Below are 17,209 nucleotides of genomic sequence, written 5' to 3'. Positions count from 1 at the left end.
ACACGCAGCTTGGAAACACTGCAGGTCTCCTTCACAGTTTCTTTTTGTATCTCATCTTCTTATGGGAATCTGTGGAACACAGAACTGAAATGTGGGGCTGTTCTTCTGGAATTAGAGTTTATTCTCTTTTAAATGGCTATATTAAAGATGTCACATATAGAACTAGAACATGCCAATAAAATAAACTGTAGTAAAGGTCTCTTTCTTCTCTCAGTCTTGCTTACAAAGCCTTTAAGTGAATAAAAAAAAGAACTTTAGAAGTAAAAATGCCTCACATGAGAACCTCTAGCATAGCTGTTGTGCACTAGCTCTAAGAACAAAAAGTTAAAGGTTGTAGAAATCGCTGTATTTTAGCTTGACTACATTGTTGTAGGTCATGTGGTGTTTCTAACCTGCTCCAGAAAGCTGTCTGTTATATATATGTAGCTTGTCACTTCTACTTCAGTAAGCGATGTTAGAATTTTTGAGTTAGTTAGAATTTAGTATGGATTATGTTGATCAAAAATCCATTGATTTTTGAAACAAAACCTCACAGTAATACTTGTGACAGGTATCTCAATGTTACTAGTATTATTTTTTTCAGTTTACATTCACTCCTTTGGTCTATAAAGGGAGAAAAAATGGGTGTTAAACTTTATTTCAACTCTTTTGCTTTTCATCCAGGCCTACAGTGGTACCCCACCAGCAGAAGAAAAGGAGAAGATCATTTGGGTCAGATTTGAAAATGCAGATTTAAATGGTATGGTTTCATTTTTCTATCAGTAAATAACTGTATTTTTATTCAGTACATAGGAAATAAAACAAATAGGTCTTGCCAGTTCATCTGAAGGCAAACTAGAACTTGTTTAGGAAGAGGGGCAAACCGAATGAAGAAGTCATTTTTCTTTCCTTAAGGTAGTTGAAGACAGAGCATAGAACTGAATTTATTTTGTCCACTGTTTGGTTTCAAAGCCAGATTATTTTACCTGTGAATCCAGTCCAAGTCCTGGATATATTTTAAGTGATGTGATAGAATTCATAATAACCTAAAAAGGAGGAGCTGGTAGGGAGAGTGATCAGACAGTTCTATCATGTCTTTCAGGGAAATAAAAAGGCGTAGCCACAAAATATTCTTAAAATGTTAACTTACCACTTCCAGTGTGTCTTAGTCATCAGCAAAGACTACTGCCTGTCAACTGGTGTTCAGCGTCAAGACATGAAGAGGAAATGGTCATAGGCTTTTGCTAACTGTATCAAATAAAGTACATCTCCAGATAAGAAAAGAGGTGTTTTACCTCTGTCTATCCCAGCTGCTTTTTAAAATTTATTTATTATTTTTTCAACAAACAAACAAAAAACAAAAAACACACAAAGATTAGAGACTGAAGGGGAAAGACTGAATGCTGCTGTCAAGCAACTACTAACATTAATCAAACGTTTAGCAGTTGCTTGTGCTGTTCCTTGTTTACTGTCTTTCTTTCCTGCATAGAGCTCTATGATAAAGGCTCATTCTGGTCTCATATGAAGTAATAGAAACCGTAGCCAGAGCTATGATGGGGAATTTTCAGTTTTTCCAATAGGTTAATAGGGAAGATTATATGTTTTCCAGCTGTTGAAATGGCACAGAGCCTGTCAGTTCATAAATTCATGATTGTTAGAACTAGAAAACACCAATCAACTGGTACATGGCCTTATGTCCAGCTTAAGGCTGGTTGAAGTTTTTTTCCTTGAGTGTATCTTTTCCTCTTTTGTTTATTTTCAAAAATTCTTGGTCATTCTCTCTTTAGGATCTTTTCTACAGCGTAACAGAAATGCTTTAGCATATTCTTCAGAATCTGTCATATTCAGTCTAAATTGAATTTACACAGCCTAATCTGATTGGGCCTGCGTACATGGTCATTTACCATCCTGAATATTTCCTCTCTTTCTTTGATGGTCACATGCTTGCAATGAGCTTTTGTTCAGTCTTGAAAATGTAGTTTTAAAGGGTGTTAGAGAAAAGCTTAATTTTTTCATTATTATGTTCTGTAGCACTTTTGTTCCTGGGGATTTCTTTCTTTTCATGAAGTTGATATAAAGATTATTAATACAGTATTTAGAAAGAGCTTTGATCAGTCTGTGCATTTGTACTTTTAGTATTTGTTAATGTTTGTTTTAATGATCCTTTCTCTATTTGAAACGTTGGCCATGTTTTATTAATGACTGGAGAAAGAGTTACAGAAGTTTTGGAGGTATTTGTGATGAATGATAAAGAATATTTTCTCCACTTCAATGAATGTATTGTTTGCCTAAAAATATAGTGTTGTTTCAGTGTAAGAAATTAAGACACTTCTCTTTACCTTTAATTACAAAAATGGGAGGAAGCATTGAGAAAATGCCTAGTGAGAAAACACCTCTAGTATAGCTGATGCTAACCATAGCTGATCATAACCTGTTAAGTAATGTCTTTAATATTTAAACCCAATTTAGATACGTCAAGGAATATGGAGTTTCATGAAATACATAGCACTGGGAATGAACCACCATTACTGCTGATGATTGGCTACAGTGATGGAATGCAAATCTGGAGCATACCTGTGAGTACCAGTTACCTTCTCTTCTATGACAGGGGTGTTTTTGTTTGTACTGGTGTGCCAGTACTTTAATCTTATTTTTTCCTATTAAAGTGAGTAGAGCCAATAGTTACCATCAGTGCCATGTGCTGTGCATGTAATATGCTTATCTTAAGATTAGTACTGAGCATAGATCAAACACTTGCTCAGATTTGAGGGGTTATTACAAATGATTTCTTTTAGGTAAATTTTCAGAGTCTAATTGGGAGCAGCATATGACATTGTAGAATAGTTTATATTCCAGAAAGGACAAATCTTTTTAACCTACAGAAGGGAAAAGAGGGTGGAAAAATATGAAAAGAATTTGTTTGTCCTAGGAATGCAAGCATGACAGTATTAATAGTATTTTACAATCACAGTGTTTGTCATGTACATGATTTGCAATTTTAATTTTATTATAAGTCTCTATGTGCATATGGGTTTGATTTTATGCTGTCATACACACCCTGCAGTTTGTGCTTCAGAATGGTTTATGAACACATGGTCTTAATTTGGGGAGTTTTCCCCAAATTTCTTGAACTATAGAATAAAGTTTAATACAGTAGGTCATAAAATTCTTAACTCAAAAAAAGTTTTGCTCGTAACACCTTGTTCTTCAAAATAATGTAGTGAGGATGGAGTTCTTTCTCTTAATAAAATGCAGGGCTTTTTTGAAATATGTATCTTTTTGTATGACTTCGGGGTTAGCTGTGTAGGACAAGTTTATATACCAGTAGCGTAGGTGCTGTAATAGAAAATACTCTTTATTTTGTACACCAAAAGATAAGCACTGTCTAATGGAGTTTACTGGGGTGTGGGAGGGCTGGCTTTTTCCCCTCTTAATTACATATTGTTAGCTGGAGCTAAGGAAGAAAAACTGCTGAGCTTTGGCATTTGAAGGAGGGTTTAATAGAAACAAAGATCTGGTGTACTTTACTAAATTTCAGTATAATATTGGAATCTCTATCTGCTAGTATGTCCTGAGAAACCATGGCTAATTCTAACTTTATTGGCTTTGTCTTAAATGGAGCAAAACATATCTTCGTATTGTTTTCCTATTTTTTCTTCTTAGGGCAGAAAAGCGTGTGATGTAGCAAAGCTAGCTTGTTGCTTGTTCACTTTTTAAAAAAAATCTAACACTGGAAAGAATTTGAACACTAAAAATCGTTTCATAGTTTAAAGTTTTGTACAACATTTTGAACACAGGCCAATTCTATATTACTATACAAAATAGATTATTAAAATGGTTCAGAAATGCTTTGTTCTTTGAAGTGTATTACAGAAAACGGACATTAGGTGTCACTAAGATACCGAGCTAACGAGGAAATACCTCCTGCTATTACTGCAGTTCTATACTGCAAGGTGATCAATTAGTTAAGAGACTGTGAGTAGTCATTTAGATTTAACCTAAAGAATTTTTGTAAAACAGCTCAGATTATCCTGCTGAAATATTATTGTCCAAATAAGTGTGTATTTTCCGAAAAATGTACAGCAGTACATTGTGGTGACATCGGACTTGTCCTGGCCGCTGTACATACAGTAAGAAGAGCTTTGTGTCTGGCAGACAGTTTTTTGTTTTGCTTTTTGTGTATGTGTGTGCACGCATCTGTAACATGCCCTTGCTTTGTGGAGAGGTGAGAGTTCTGTGCATCCCTCTTAAGTGACTTTCTGTGTCCGAATGAAAGGTGTCTTTGTAAGAGCTATCTGTATCAATGCTCTTGAGAAATTCATTGTGAGATGGGATCCTACATGTATAAGGCAAGCAAGAGTGAAAGCAGTAGTGCATCTCATTTCTTTGATACATGAACTGATTACCTCAGTGTAACCTGTTCTGCATTAGCCATCTGCGTTTAAACTCTTAACCCATGGTTCACTGCAGTAAGCGTGAAATAATTTGGTGGATTTTACTAACAAATGGGGAGCTAAACTACTTCACGCTTATCCTGGCTTATGTGGAGTAAGTCTGTTCACTGGTACTTTCAGGTAGGTAGTATGATGTAATTTATCCATGTTTCCCAGTGGGAGAGGATTGTTTTTTTTAGTTGTTTTGTTTGTTTTCTTCTTGTGTCTGGATTAGCCACAGGCTAGGCCATGGAATGCCTGCTCTTACCTCCTTTTTCAGCAGGACAGTGCAGTCAGGTTGTATTTTCCCAGTGTATTGCACTTATTCATAATCCCTAGATTTTGATAGTGTTTAATAATGTAGGAAAAATAAAATGAAATTGCAAGAAAGTTTCTCTTATTGTTCATTTTTTTGAGGAGGTATTCTTAATGGGGGTGAAAGTCCAGTGAAGTGGAAGAAAATGCCGACTGTGGAAATCTTGTACCTTCCATCCTAAGCATGTCAGCTGTAGAGATAGCACATCACTTTGCCCGTCCTTATTTGTGTAACCTGTGAAATTGTGATGAGACCACATCCAAAGAGGCACAGCTTCATCCTGTGCAATACTGCAATTTGTCTGTCTTAGTATAATTTCAGTGTCCGAATGGTTCTGTTGTTAGTAGAGTGGTCTTGGATAGCTTTTCACATTGATAGAGAACATCGTAACACCAATTTTTAAATACCTTTTCAGAGCCTGTATACCATGTGCCTGGAGGTAACATAACCTGTATTTACACATTTGTGTTTATCCATTTATTTATTTTTTTTTGCTTATTTAACCTGAGTAAAAGAAAATCTGGCGGACAACAGCTTTTTGTTCTCTGATACTATACAAACATATCCTTTCTTCTTGATTTTGCTCAGTATTTAGCTTGTGATTATGTAACATTAGTCCAGTTATTAAGAAAAAAAGAGATCTCTCTAGTTTAAAAACCTTTCAATCTGAAAAAGCAACAATTTGACATTTATGTGAAAATCTACTCAGTAAGGCTATTATCTCTAGCATTGTGCTATTTATTCATACAATTGAACCTCTATTCAGCACTTAATAAAATAATGTGTTGCAGGCAGTCCAGTTTGTGTGTGAGTGATTATGAAGTGTTTATGACAGCTTCTAAGCTGACACTCGCCGTAATGGTGTTACATTGACTTCTAAACACCTTTGCAGTCTGCCTCCAGGAGTGTGTGTCTCTTTGCAGTCTGAGTGGTTTCACATTAACATCTCCTTGGAGTAAGATCTTTGACTACAGAAGTGTTACTTGCAAATGGAAGATACCATTAGGGCTGCTTCAAAGGGCTGAAATAATGTTTGGACTGCTGGGTGCTGAAGTAACGGCTGGGGTTTTGAAGTGCAGCGTCTAAATCTGTATTGCATAAGAAGCGGAAGGTGTCCATCCAAACGACTTTGCTTTGATCTTTGTTTTGAAATAGGGGTGGGAAGGTTAAAAGTGTTCTTAAAATATGCCTCACTAAGTGGGGAGAAATCTGGGAATATACAAAAGTATGACTAGAAGTTCCTAAAGTTTCTGTTTGATAATTGTGCTGTGTACTTTTTTTGTTTCATTTGGACTTTGTTTCTCCCTCGCTCCCAGTTTCATGTTTCAGATACAGTTGGAACTGGTTTCTGCCTAATGTGGTTTCCAAGTATCTGTTCTAGATGTTCCTGTTCAGAGAAATGCATGTTGGCTGGTTTTATGGCAGATAATTTTTTTTTTATTGTATGCAGGAAGCATCAGCAGTAGAAAATCATCTTAATTTAATGGTTCATATTACAATTAAAAAAACAAAACAAACAAACAAACAAAAAAAAAACACACAAAAAACACACCAAAACCCAAAGACCCAACTATCAAGCTTGAGTTGAATAAAGTAGAAACTACCAAAGGGATCTTCTAATAACAAGGGCAGATGTATATTTAGCAAAAAATACTTAAAGGTTGTGGTATAATGATGTTGCCACAAACTAACAGGGTGCGTCAGCCCATATGGTAGGTGACTTCCATCTGGAGACTGCTGGAACACAGAGGACTTGTTGGACAAGGATGGCATCACGCACTGCCATTCTCCACTGGCAGAACTTAAATTTCTTTAAATACTGGTGTCAATAATGCTCTGTTTCTTCATTTTTAGACCTGCAGGTGTACAGCAGATGGTGTGTCTATGTGGATGTCTAGAGGGATGGATATGGTAGATGAAGATGTGTCAGTTCCATTTTTTCTTCTCTACTGTTCATGAGAAGTTTGGTCTGGTGGGGTTTCAATGAGGTTGTCCTAGTGCCATTGCAATTTTCCCCTTCCAGAGCTTCGGGAAAAGGATTAATCACTTACCACATCGTAAGCTGCGGGCCTTGCTCTTTCCTGATACAGGATACGGCTGTTCAGGCTTGTCTCAGCCACTTGGAAATATCTGATGATGACCTGACCTAGAAACCCTGAAAAATGTTTAAAGACTTTACAAAACATCCATGCAAATCATTTTAAGGCTTCGTTTTTTTGTACTGCTGCTGCCAGCGGCATGCAAGAAATGTGTTTTTACACTCATTAAGTGACTGCAGGTCTGGTGGAAGATTTTTTATTTACATCATAGCATGTACTGGTGTGTGCTGGGGGGGAACGACCGACATGCAAAGAACTAGGGAGGGCTGTAGTGAAAGGTAGCAGAGGAGTCCAAACAGTTTCCTGTAGCTCTCTTTGCATGGGGTCAAAGCTGAAATGAAGGATCCTGAAGGTTGTTTGTAGCCATATTCTGCCTGTGTCCAGTACTGTGTGTGTCGTTCTTGTCTGTGTGCAAAATGAAGTGATGGAAAAGGGAGCAGAAGTGACTCCCAGATGAGCTTGCAGCCTGATCATGCTAAAACTCTTCAAAATGTATGACAAAATGCGAATGTTGAGGACACTGTAACCAAAGCCACTTCTAAGTTCTCATTGTTTTTAAAATTCAGTTTCTGTTGTCATAATTTTAAATGATAGATGCAATTTCATACTTAGTTCGGTCACTTGAGTAGGCGTCTGTAACACTGAGCATCTAAATTCTCATAATCTCTAGATAATCAGAGAGATGTTTTGAATGAAAAGGATGACTGCTTGAGTTCCTAAGATGACTGGTAGTAGTTCTTGTCCCGGCAGGATTGAGTCAAACAGTATTTTGTGGTGGTATCTGCCAATTGCTGATTGGCTTGTTACATTGCTCTATTGAAGTATGTACTCAGAATATTTAAAAAACAAAACAAAACAAAAAAGGAATAACAAATTGATCCTGTGCTTTGTAACAGTTTTTAATCTATAAGCAGTGTACTTTTCCACTGTTGCACAGTAGTTTAAGCATTGAATTTCCAACTTCGTTTCAGTTTGGTGTGCATTTGACTTTTTTCACCATGTGAAAACCATTTTCTATGGTTGGAAACTATTAGTTATCCTTAGTGTGAACAACACTTTCTTTGTTCTTCCTTTTTTTTTTTTCTTTTTTCAGAATGGGTGCAAACTGGTATGCTCCAAACAACAAAGCTCTGTCATCAAAAATAGTGCTCCAGCTTGCTGCTCTGTTGCATTTTAAGCAGTAGTTGAAAATACCTGAGCGGGGGGAGTTCTTCCTCTTTGAGTTTGTCGTTCCTGGAGGAGAGCGGTGAAGCCTTCACTGGGGGCCAGGGTTTGAATCAGGCTCTTCTTTGCTTGCAGCCTTCCCTGTAGGTCTGGGGTTTGATAGCGGCCGTGGAGGAAGCTGAAACGCGCTATCACACCAGCCTGGAGCTCTCGGTTTGGACCCGCTCTTTCATAGAACGAGTACCTGATGCTGCTTTTATAGTATAATATTCAATTCTTGAAACCCGTTTGGAAATATTCTTGGCTTTCAGAATGGGAAAGAAAAACTTTTAAGAGCTTTGAAAGCTGCCACAGGGACTCGCTACTTAGCTGGATCAAATCCAAAATGGCAGCCACAGCCTCCTTTCTTCACAGGTGCTTTTTGAAGAATTTAAAGCTCTGTTTTCAGTTCACGAAGTCTATTTATATTTTGTCTATGCTATGAGACTGTATAGCTCAAGGGACTGGTAATGGGATGTGGTACCTTTTACCATAGGCTTGCCAGCCCGCATCTTGCCCAAATTGGCAGTGACAAAGCCGTCAGCCACTTACTGGTGGGGTTGGGCTTATGTTAAATGTGGTTATTTGTCACACTGGTTCCTAGTGGAGTAAGTGTCCTGTTCACAGAAAAGTTTGGCTGTCTTTGTCGGCTGACTTGGGAAAGAGATAAGGCCTGAATTGGCAGGAAGATGAGACAACATCATCTTCCTGTCCTGAAGATGCAGCTTTCAGTCAAAATTCATACACGTGGCCTCAGCAATGGTAATAAAGTTTTATGTTTTATGTAGGTAAATGAAAGGTGTTAGCATTAGCCACAGTTAATTCGGAATTTTATGAGACTGCAAATAGCAGAAGCTTTTGCTGGTGATAGTTTGAAAAAAATTAATTGTAAGTCAAATAAAATCTTGAACTTTGAAACCCTAATGTATTTTTCAGTGGCCAGCAAACCAGCAACTTGGTTGTTCCTAATTCATGGCATGCAACAAAATGCAATGCCTTGTGTGATTCTCTGTTTCTGTAGAACAGTTAAGATCATGTAGCTTAAAAAAAATAAAAATCCACAACAAGAACTTAAGCTATGATAGGTTCCTAAATATTGGTGTTGTAATCTACTCTATGTTGTGTTACGTGCAGATTTGTTGTAATCTTTTTTGTGCTATTTAGGGAGTTTGGCTTTTTCTTTACAAAGGAGTTGTCATTTGTTGGGTGGCATCTTGTATTTTCATTACTAAATCGACGGTGGGGGCCCTATTTTAACATTTGCTGATTTTTGGCCCCCAGTAGACAGCAGTGTATAACCAGCTGAGTACGTGAACTGTACAGACGGCTGAATGTATCTGGACAATTAATTGCTTTTTTTTTCTTAGTTATGCACAGTATCCTTGGAAAAAATCCTACACAAACTGAGAGGAAAGGACACGTTATGTTGCAGCACTACATATTACAGTGGTCTCAAACCAGAGTTAGGAGCTGAGCGCTTCCAATCTTGTCTTTGCCACCATCTGATTCTGTGGCTGTGGTTAGTCTGTTTATCTTTCTGCTGTTCCCCCCAGCATCAAGTGAAATAGTTACCTTTCAAGTAATTAATATTAATTACTAAAAAGTAAAAATATATCCATGAAAAGAGCTGGCTCAGATTTTGACGGTAGGTGCTATACAAATAAACTTCATTTGTATTTGTACATTTTTAGGCTATTATTTGAAAATCTCGGCTTTAAGTTCTGCCAGATCTTGGCATCGCAGGCTAAATAAACATGCTTTCTGGAGTTCAGTGTATTTAAGAGCAGAAACTCAGTTACGCAGGTTTGGCCTTCTTAGTGTATCTTACTTTTGGGACTGTAACTTTATTTGAAGTAGATTGGAGCTAGAGCTGATGTGCTGGCATACTTAGAGTAGAAGGAGGTGACTGAATTGGGTTGGATTATTTTATGTGAATCACTTCTTCCGTACTTTTGTTATGCTTGTTCTTTTCCCTCTTGTTTTCATTCATAGCCATTGATGTGCATACACATGTGAAACAGCATTTTCATGATTTTGGGGAAAAAAACTTTAATTGCCAATAATAATAGTTCCAAAGCTTTTTATTTTTCTTCTTCTCCACTTCATCCTTTACTCCTCCATAGTGCTGCTGTGTTCCGACGGACAGAAAGCCTGCTGTGTTCAGCTCTCTCTCTCGTGTCCCGTCCTGTCCCCCCGTCTCCCCTCCACCTTTTCTCCTTCACTGTGCCCTGCTTTTTTCCAAGCTGTCTTTCCTGGTGTCAGAGGACTTTTTATCTGTGTCCTACTCACAGTCTGTTAAAAAACAATCAACAAGCCTTTACTGAGTTGATTTCTGATCATTATTTTTATGTCTGGTATAGAATCTGGTCAGTGAGTTTGTCAGAGCAGGGGCGTTTAGCTGTCTCAAAGGGAGAATTCAACTTGTTTTTGCAGAAGCTGGAGTACTGCAGGGTTTTGTGTTGTTCAGATGCTGCTGCTAGTTGGACGAGGAGAATCCATAATGATAGGAACATCTGCCTAATAAGAGCAGAGTAGACAAAGGGATTAGTTCTCATATTGATTACAGTTTTAAACTGTTGTGTCCATCAGGAATAATTCTGATCACATCGTTGATGTTAACTCACACCAGTGTGCAGCTGCTAGCTGTGTTCAAACCCGAAGTGGCAAGGACTGGTATTTCCCCAACTTGGTGTAGCTCGCATGGTGTTACAGGCTTACTGCAGCAAAGCAGTAGTTCAGGGCATTCTGTTGAAGCAATAAATGCAAACTCAGTCTTTATGAGATCAACAGTTGATCAACAGATCGCTGCAGTTGGTCAGGTTTTCAGAATACTCTTACGGAAGACCTGTGCTTCTGTGGGGTAAGTTTCATTCTGCTGCACTGTCTAAAGCAGTGATAATAAATAGCGAGGCTTGGAGTTCAGACTGGTAGTGAGCTAAGGGTGTGAAGTACTATACTTTTGATTTGTTGGTTAAACAGTAGCAGTATTTTAATTTTCTGAACGTGTAAGCTGAAGTGCAGAAAGAAATAGGAAAAAATATGAAAGGACATTTCAAAAAGTTAACTTGGATTTATAGTTCAGTAATTCATAAGAACCTTGTTTCAAATTGTGTCTATTTCTGATGCTGTAAGCTGCTTACTTGGAAAAACTTTGTGCCAACGTGTTCACTGCTTTCCCAACCTCCTTACGTCTGGTTCAAGTTGTTGGTTATTTGGAAATGAACTTCATAATGTTTGCTTTTTTCTTCAAGTTTGACATTCCGTATTGGATCCATTACCAGGCAGTTATGAAAATGCTTTCTGACTGACCATTTACAGGAAGTCTGGAAATTCGTCTTAACTCTTTCTGATTTAATCTTTTCAAGATTGCCATTACAGACAAGCTTAATTAGTTTTGACCCCCGATTATGAAACATAATTTTCACACCTGGAGAATACGGGATGTACTTAAACATCAAATTGTCTGATCGTTTACTGCCAGCGTTTCCCACTCTTTCTTAGAAACATGTGCTGTGTAGAATAAATGTTTGTGGTCTGTATTCCTTGAATTTTTGTTACTTTAGTCAGCAGTCAACTTCAAGTGTTTTCTTCTGAAATGTGTGGTCATTGATTGTACGTAGTGCTGGTATCTCATTCATGCCTGAGACACATTACTAGAGGCAGGCCATCTTTGTTCCTGTAATTTGTGTTATTCAAGACTAAGACACATCCACATACAGACAAATGGCGAATGGTTGGTTGAAGGGCAGTGTCTTTCTTATCTACTTTTCATACACTGTTAAATATTGATTCAGCGTGGCTGATTTCAAATGGAAATTACTCTGTGAAGGGGAGGAGAGGGAACACCAACTTGCCACCATCTCTGGCACACTCCTTGTTGCCTCTGATCTGAGTCTTCCCCTACCACCGAAGTTACTGTTCATCTAAAGCAACTTCAACAAATACGATTTTTATATCAAAAGTAGGCTAAGAAAGTTGAGTAAATCAGTGCAGTATGTTAGTATGGATTCTGTTGGACTAGACTGGAAGTACTTACTCGGAGCTTTTTGTATGTATTATATCTTGTTAATGCATTGCAATTACTGAGTTAATAAATCACAAAACACAAAACTGGATTTGTTATTTTTTTCAAGGAAAATTGCATATAACAAAGCTTGTAGAACAGAAATGTCAGCCTTAGCATACCCTGCCCTTACGAGGTATTACTTGTTGGGGAGAGAAAAGGAATTGCAGAGTATTTCTGAACCAAACTTATGCCTAAATGTGTGTCCTGGTTGTTCCTTTCCTTGAGAATCGTGTCTGCTCTCAGTACACCTCCATTACATTCAGTGCTTATGCTGTAAAGAGTCTCACCTGCTTCATGAAGCGGCAACCACTGTAATTAAGCTGCGTATTTCAGCACTCAGTAGGGAACCAGTTTATTTTTCTATGCAATTGGAGCCTCCTAACCAGCAGCTCTTTTCTCAGTGTTAGAGTTTGAGCATTTGAGTGCTTTTGGAGATTTCTGGAGAAGACTGTAAGGGAATTGGATTTTAAATAAGCTGACTGTAGAACAGAACAATTTTGGGGGGATGTATTTTATGTGTACACGTTTGTGTGTGTGCATGTGTGCTTTTCTATATGTATATTTTTACATTGTACATTCATGATCCGTATGTGTTGCAGATCAGTGGTGAAGCTCAGGAACTCTTCTCTGTTCGCCATGGTCCGGTTCGAGCTGCACGAATCTTACCAGCTCCACAAATCAGTAAGTGTATATATATATATGGTGTATAATTAAGCATAACTTCTTTTTACAGATTTTTGACCAAATCATTGTTAGAACCTGATATGTAGGTCTTCCAGTCATTATAAACTGTGTCACCTTGACTAATACCTCTTCATAATAGTGAACTCAAAAATACAGCCCCAAATCTGATCGTTGTAAAGTACTTTTTGATTTTGCATCTAGCAAGTTACACTGCTAACTCTTTTTTCTTTCTCAAAATTGCATATATTTAGCATTTGACAATGATAGTTGTTACATATTCAAATTAGCTCATATTAAATTTAGTTAAACCTTTTAAAAACATGTTTTGGTCTCTTTTTACATGGCTTGGTTTAAATACATCTTTGATTAAAAGTACATGAATGTATCATTGACCCGTATTTGGAATCAGATAAAAGTAAAGCTGTAATAAGAGGCCTTAGATAACTAACACATGAGCTTTAATGATTCAAAATAAAAGGAATTTGTAAAGGAGAAGCTGATTACCATCAGTGGGCTGAAGCGCTATTTTACTGTAAAGCTGGAAAAAGGGAATTATTGAAACTGGGACTCTTGCATGGATGGATTTGGCACATTCCTAGAAACGGATCTTAGTTGGTGATAAGAAGCTCATTCCCAGGTGTGAAAGGAAAGCTTATGGTTTTAATGCAGTGACTTTACGGTAGCAGAACTTAATAGTTTGTCAACTATTTTGTTAAAATGCTGTAGTCCTTTGATGCTAGATTCTCTGCGGCATCATGTGCTTCATAGCATAATACAGCATTGTTTCAAAAGTTATTTCATGCAGGCTTGTTTCACGCAGGCTTACTGCAAAGGAGACCTCAAATCTGATTTAACAGGTTATAAGTGTTCTAGTAGCAGGAACGCAGGGCAGTATCTGGAGTTGGCCATGCACACTGCCAGCTCAGATCCGGCAAAGTTTATTAGTTCAGGCTCTGTGCCACACTGGGGCAGTGAAATGGCTCCTGTAACTGTTCTGGCCTGGCAGCTGTGCTGCAGTGTTCGTACAGCAGCGTTTTGTCTCAGCTACCAAACCAGGCAAGGCCTGACCTGGCCCAGAATCGCAGCACTGGTGGATCTGCAGCCGGGGTAAGATGTCCATAAAGAACTGAGAGACTGCTGTAAAAAAAACACTAAAAAACATAGGCACTTATTCTTCTTTGTGGACCCACTTTAGATCACCCACAAAATTTAGGGTCAGAAATAGTGAGAAAATTACTGTTTCTGATTCCCCTGAGGTTAAAACTTAAGGTGGCTAAAACATGAGTAACTGTAGTCAGCCCTTGCTACTCTCAGCCTTTTCCATCGCTACACAGTAATGCTGTGCTCCCCGTGAGCATTAGGGACCTCCAGCACATTTGGCGTGCATTGCCTTGTCTTGAGGCAGTGGGCACAAAACAACTGGGGAAAAAGAAAAGGGCTTTTGTCACTTGCTGAGAAGCATTTCTGATCACCAATTCAGGGTATACAAGAATACCTTTGACTTTGGAAAGACTGTGAATCTGTTGTTAGATAAGAGCTGTTAAATATTTTATAACACTGTAGTTAATAGTTGTGAACTCTGTTTTTAGTGTGAATGAGATGCTTGCATTACTGTAGAAAAGAGAGAACAGCATTCAGGCAGTCTTCAGGGGGCATGCTGTTGGCCACAGCCACAACAGTGAGTTGAAGGATTTGCTGGAGGGAGGACATCCCAGAATTAGTTGTCTGTTGCTGCCAGCAGTGAGGGTCAGAGGGTGGGCATTTTTAATAAGAGAAATGACAATACTGAACGAATTTGACTGTTAAACTTGGGGACCAAAAAAATGCGTGGTTCAGTAGAACATGGAGATCAGGTGTATACAGGATACCTTTTTGCTTGGTTAAAGGAGTCGCAGAAACTCCTTTAGCTGGGAGATCTTTGCTTTTCTTTTTGTTAACTACAGAAGGGAAGTAAGGTCCTAATTCAGACAGAGGTGGTTTTCAAGCCAAGGTTGCTGGTCAACCCTTTGCTCTGAAGACCCTCTGAGTGCTGTTTGCAGTTGCAGAAAACAAAACAAAACAAAAACTTGGGACAGAGCCAATATGGATTGCAGAATGTTGTCTTGCTGTCACAACATTTCTGGCCATGGCCAGTGGGCCAGTGAAGTTCAGAAATGACTGATCTGCAAGATTGCAGCATCACTTTTCCTCAGCTGTATGTTCTTAGTAGGACTGGAATTGTAATGTGATCTTGTGTCATCAAAACAATACCTGTGTATGTGTGTGCGTGTGTACAAATAGGATGGATTTGGCTTTATGTTTGTACATGGCTTGGAATGCCTTCCCCATTTCAGCCCATAAGCCAAAATGCGTAGCAGGTGATAACACAACCCTCATTTCCCTGGTCTGAAGAAACAGACTTCTAAGTGAAACGTAACCATCCCATCATCATCTTCAAAAATCAGATATTTTTGTCTTTAAATGATTCTTGAAATAAGTAGGAAAGAAGCTCACGTCTTCCTATCCCAATTAAAACTTCGCTGCCTTCAGCAGTTGGTATGGTTTTGATTATTCTCTACAGCTTGAAATATAAATGGCTCAAGTTTTACAGGGTGACCGAATTCCTGGCTTAAGAGAGGAGATGAAGTTGCCTAGGTAATATTCAGAATATGAGAATATCTCTGTCTGGATGCTGTCAGTCTTAAGAAGACTAGACCTTGGCACCTTGGTGCAACACACTGCATTATCAGCTGAGCCATCTGGTGGCATGGCTCTTTAACTTGCCTAGCTCTTCCCTTTAAAATCTGTATGCTGTGATTAATTTAATACATATTTATGGCACAGGTGCCTGGTTTGGTGGTCTCCGAATTTCTGTCTGTTTAGATGCATTGAGCATGCAAAAGAAAAAATAAATGTTTGAAGACAAATTGATGGGACTTTGTGATTGCTAAAAGGGAGAAAATATTGTTAGATATAAAACAAAACAGAGCTGGGCCTGTGCCAGATAGATTTAGCTACCGTGCTCTGTGAGGAGGAGACTACAGTTGGTAATGTCAATGTAGTTAATGATAGTGGGGGGGGGAGAGGCAATAATCAGGGTGTTTTAACTCCTTACTACTTCATTTTACATAATGCAAATTAGTAATGTCCTCAGTCCTGCTCAAGTTTCTTTGTATTGGGCTTCCTCTCACTCAACACATAACAGCTGTATTTAGCCACGCCAACCTGATTATTCATATTCTTTCTTCAACAGGTTTTCAGATTTTCTCACTTCCTCTAGATAATGCCTTTCTCATTTTTCTGGGGTAACTGATTACATGAATACTGTTTGTACAATTGAAATGTTTGCATATTACTAAGTATTCTGACTTGCATATTCCTAAATTTGTCTTTTTTTGTTTTGTCTTTTCATTTGCATTTCTGTGATATTTATAGAAATACTACCTATTTTGGTTTTCTGCACTAGTTGTATGTTCTTTGACCTATGAAGTCACTACAAAACAGATCCAGAGCCTGTCTAGTAGTGTGGTTTTTTTAATGCTGTTTTTCTTTGAATACATTTGAATGCATTGTGAATACACTTCTGAAATCATTGCTAAGGAAATAATAAATATACTTCAGATAGGTTTGTTATTCTTTTTTTTCCCCCTACAAAATCAGAATATTACTGCTTTCTGAAATGAGTTAGTGCTGTGGTCTCCCATTTTTTATTATTTATCCCAGGTCACTTAAGAAAATCCTGGCCAAATACCTGCTTTCTGCCTTGTGCTATTTCATTTATTAAGGTAGCCTTTTATAGCTTAAAAGTCAATCAAGAAACTGGTGCTTCCTAGTGAGGGAAGTCTAAAGCCTAATTCTGGAATAGCATTACGTGTGGTAATTCATGCTTCAAGGGTACACGATGACAGGTTGGTGTGGTGAAGTTCAGATCAGTCATTGTCTGTAAAAACCTATTTCCATGGCTCAGCATTATGAAAATAAATTCCTCCAGTGAACTGAATTAATTTAATGCCATTTTTTAGATTATACCACTTGCAGAAAAGATGATACAATAGCTGTACATCTTGCAATGAATTTGACTGCTTAGTCAAATTGACTAATAAGGAAAACAAATGCAACTAAGAAAGGAAAGAAAAAAGAAATCAGAGGTATTAAATTATTTGAAACAACTGTGAACCACAGGAAGCTTATGGACAAAGGTTTAAAGACTAGAATTAACTTGAAAAGCTAAAATTTATTGGGGGACAGACTAGTTTTGCATTTCAAAGTCTAAGGTTAAAAAGAAAAAAAGTACTACAGAAGATTTATCTCTGCGCTCTCCTGCTTACATCTTTGATTTTGGTAAAATAAAACGTGAACCTCAAAAGCTGACTCAACTTTACAGGCAGGTATACTTAAAAGAGCTGTAATATTTAGGTTGCTTTCTAAGGGAAGGCAGATGTGAGTTTTG

The 17,209-nt window shown here is 37.9% G+C and overlaps 1 protein-coding gene across 12 annotated transcripts in view; it reads left to right on the top strand.

Annotated features, from left to right (window-relative positions):
- BCAS3 (BCAS3 microtubule associated cell migration factor) overlaps positions 1-17,209 on the top strand; it is a 353,584-nt gene that overhangs the window by 5,320 nt on the left and 331,055 nt on the right. For all 12 annotated transcript variants that reach the window (XM_084492825.1, XM_084492820.1, XM_084492814.1 and 9 more), the window contains exons 4-6: positions 664-739; positions 2,449-2,555; positions 12,696-12,777. In XM_084492825.1, the coding sequence (XP_084348951.1) occupies positions 664-739; positions 2,449-2,555; positions 12,696-12,777 (265 nt within the window). The remainder of the gene's footprint in view (positions 1-663; positions 740-2,448; positions 2,556-12,695; positions 12,778-17,209) is intronic.

This window comes from Aythya ferina (assembly GCF_964211825.1).
Source record: "Aythya ferina genome assembly, chromosome: 19".
Lineage (NCBI taxonomy): Eukaryota > Metazoa > Chordata > Aves > Anseriformes > Anatidae > Aythya > Aythya ferina.
Note: the sequence above shows the minus strand (reverse complement) of the source record. Positions and strands in the feature narration are given on the sequence as shown.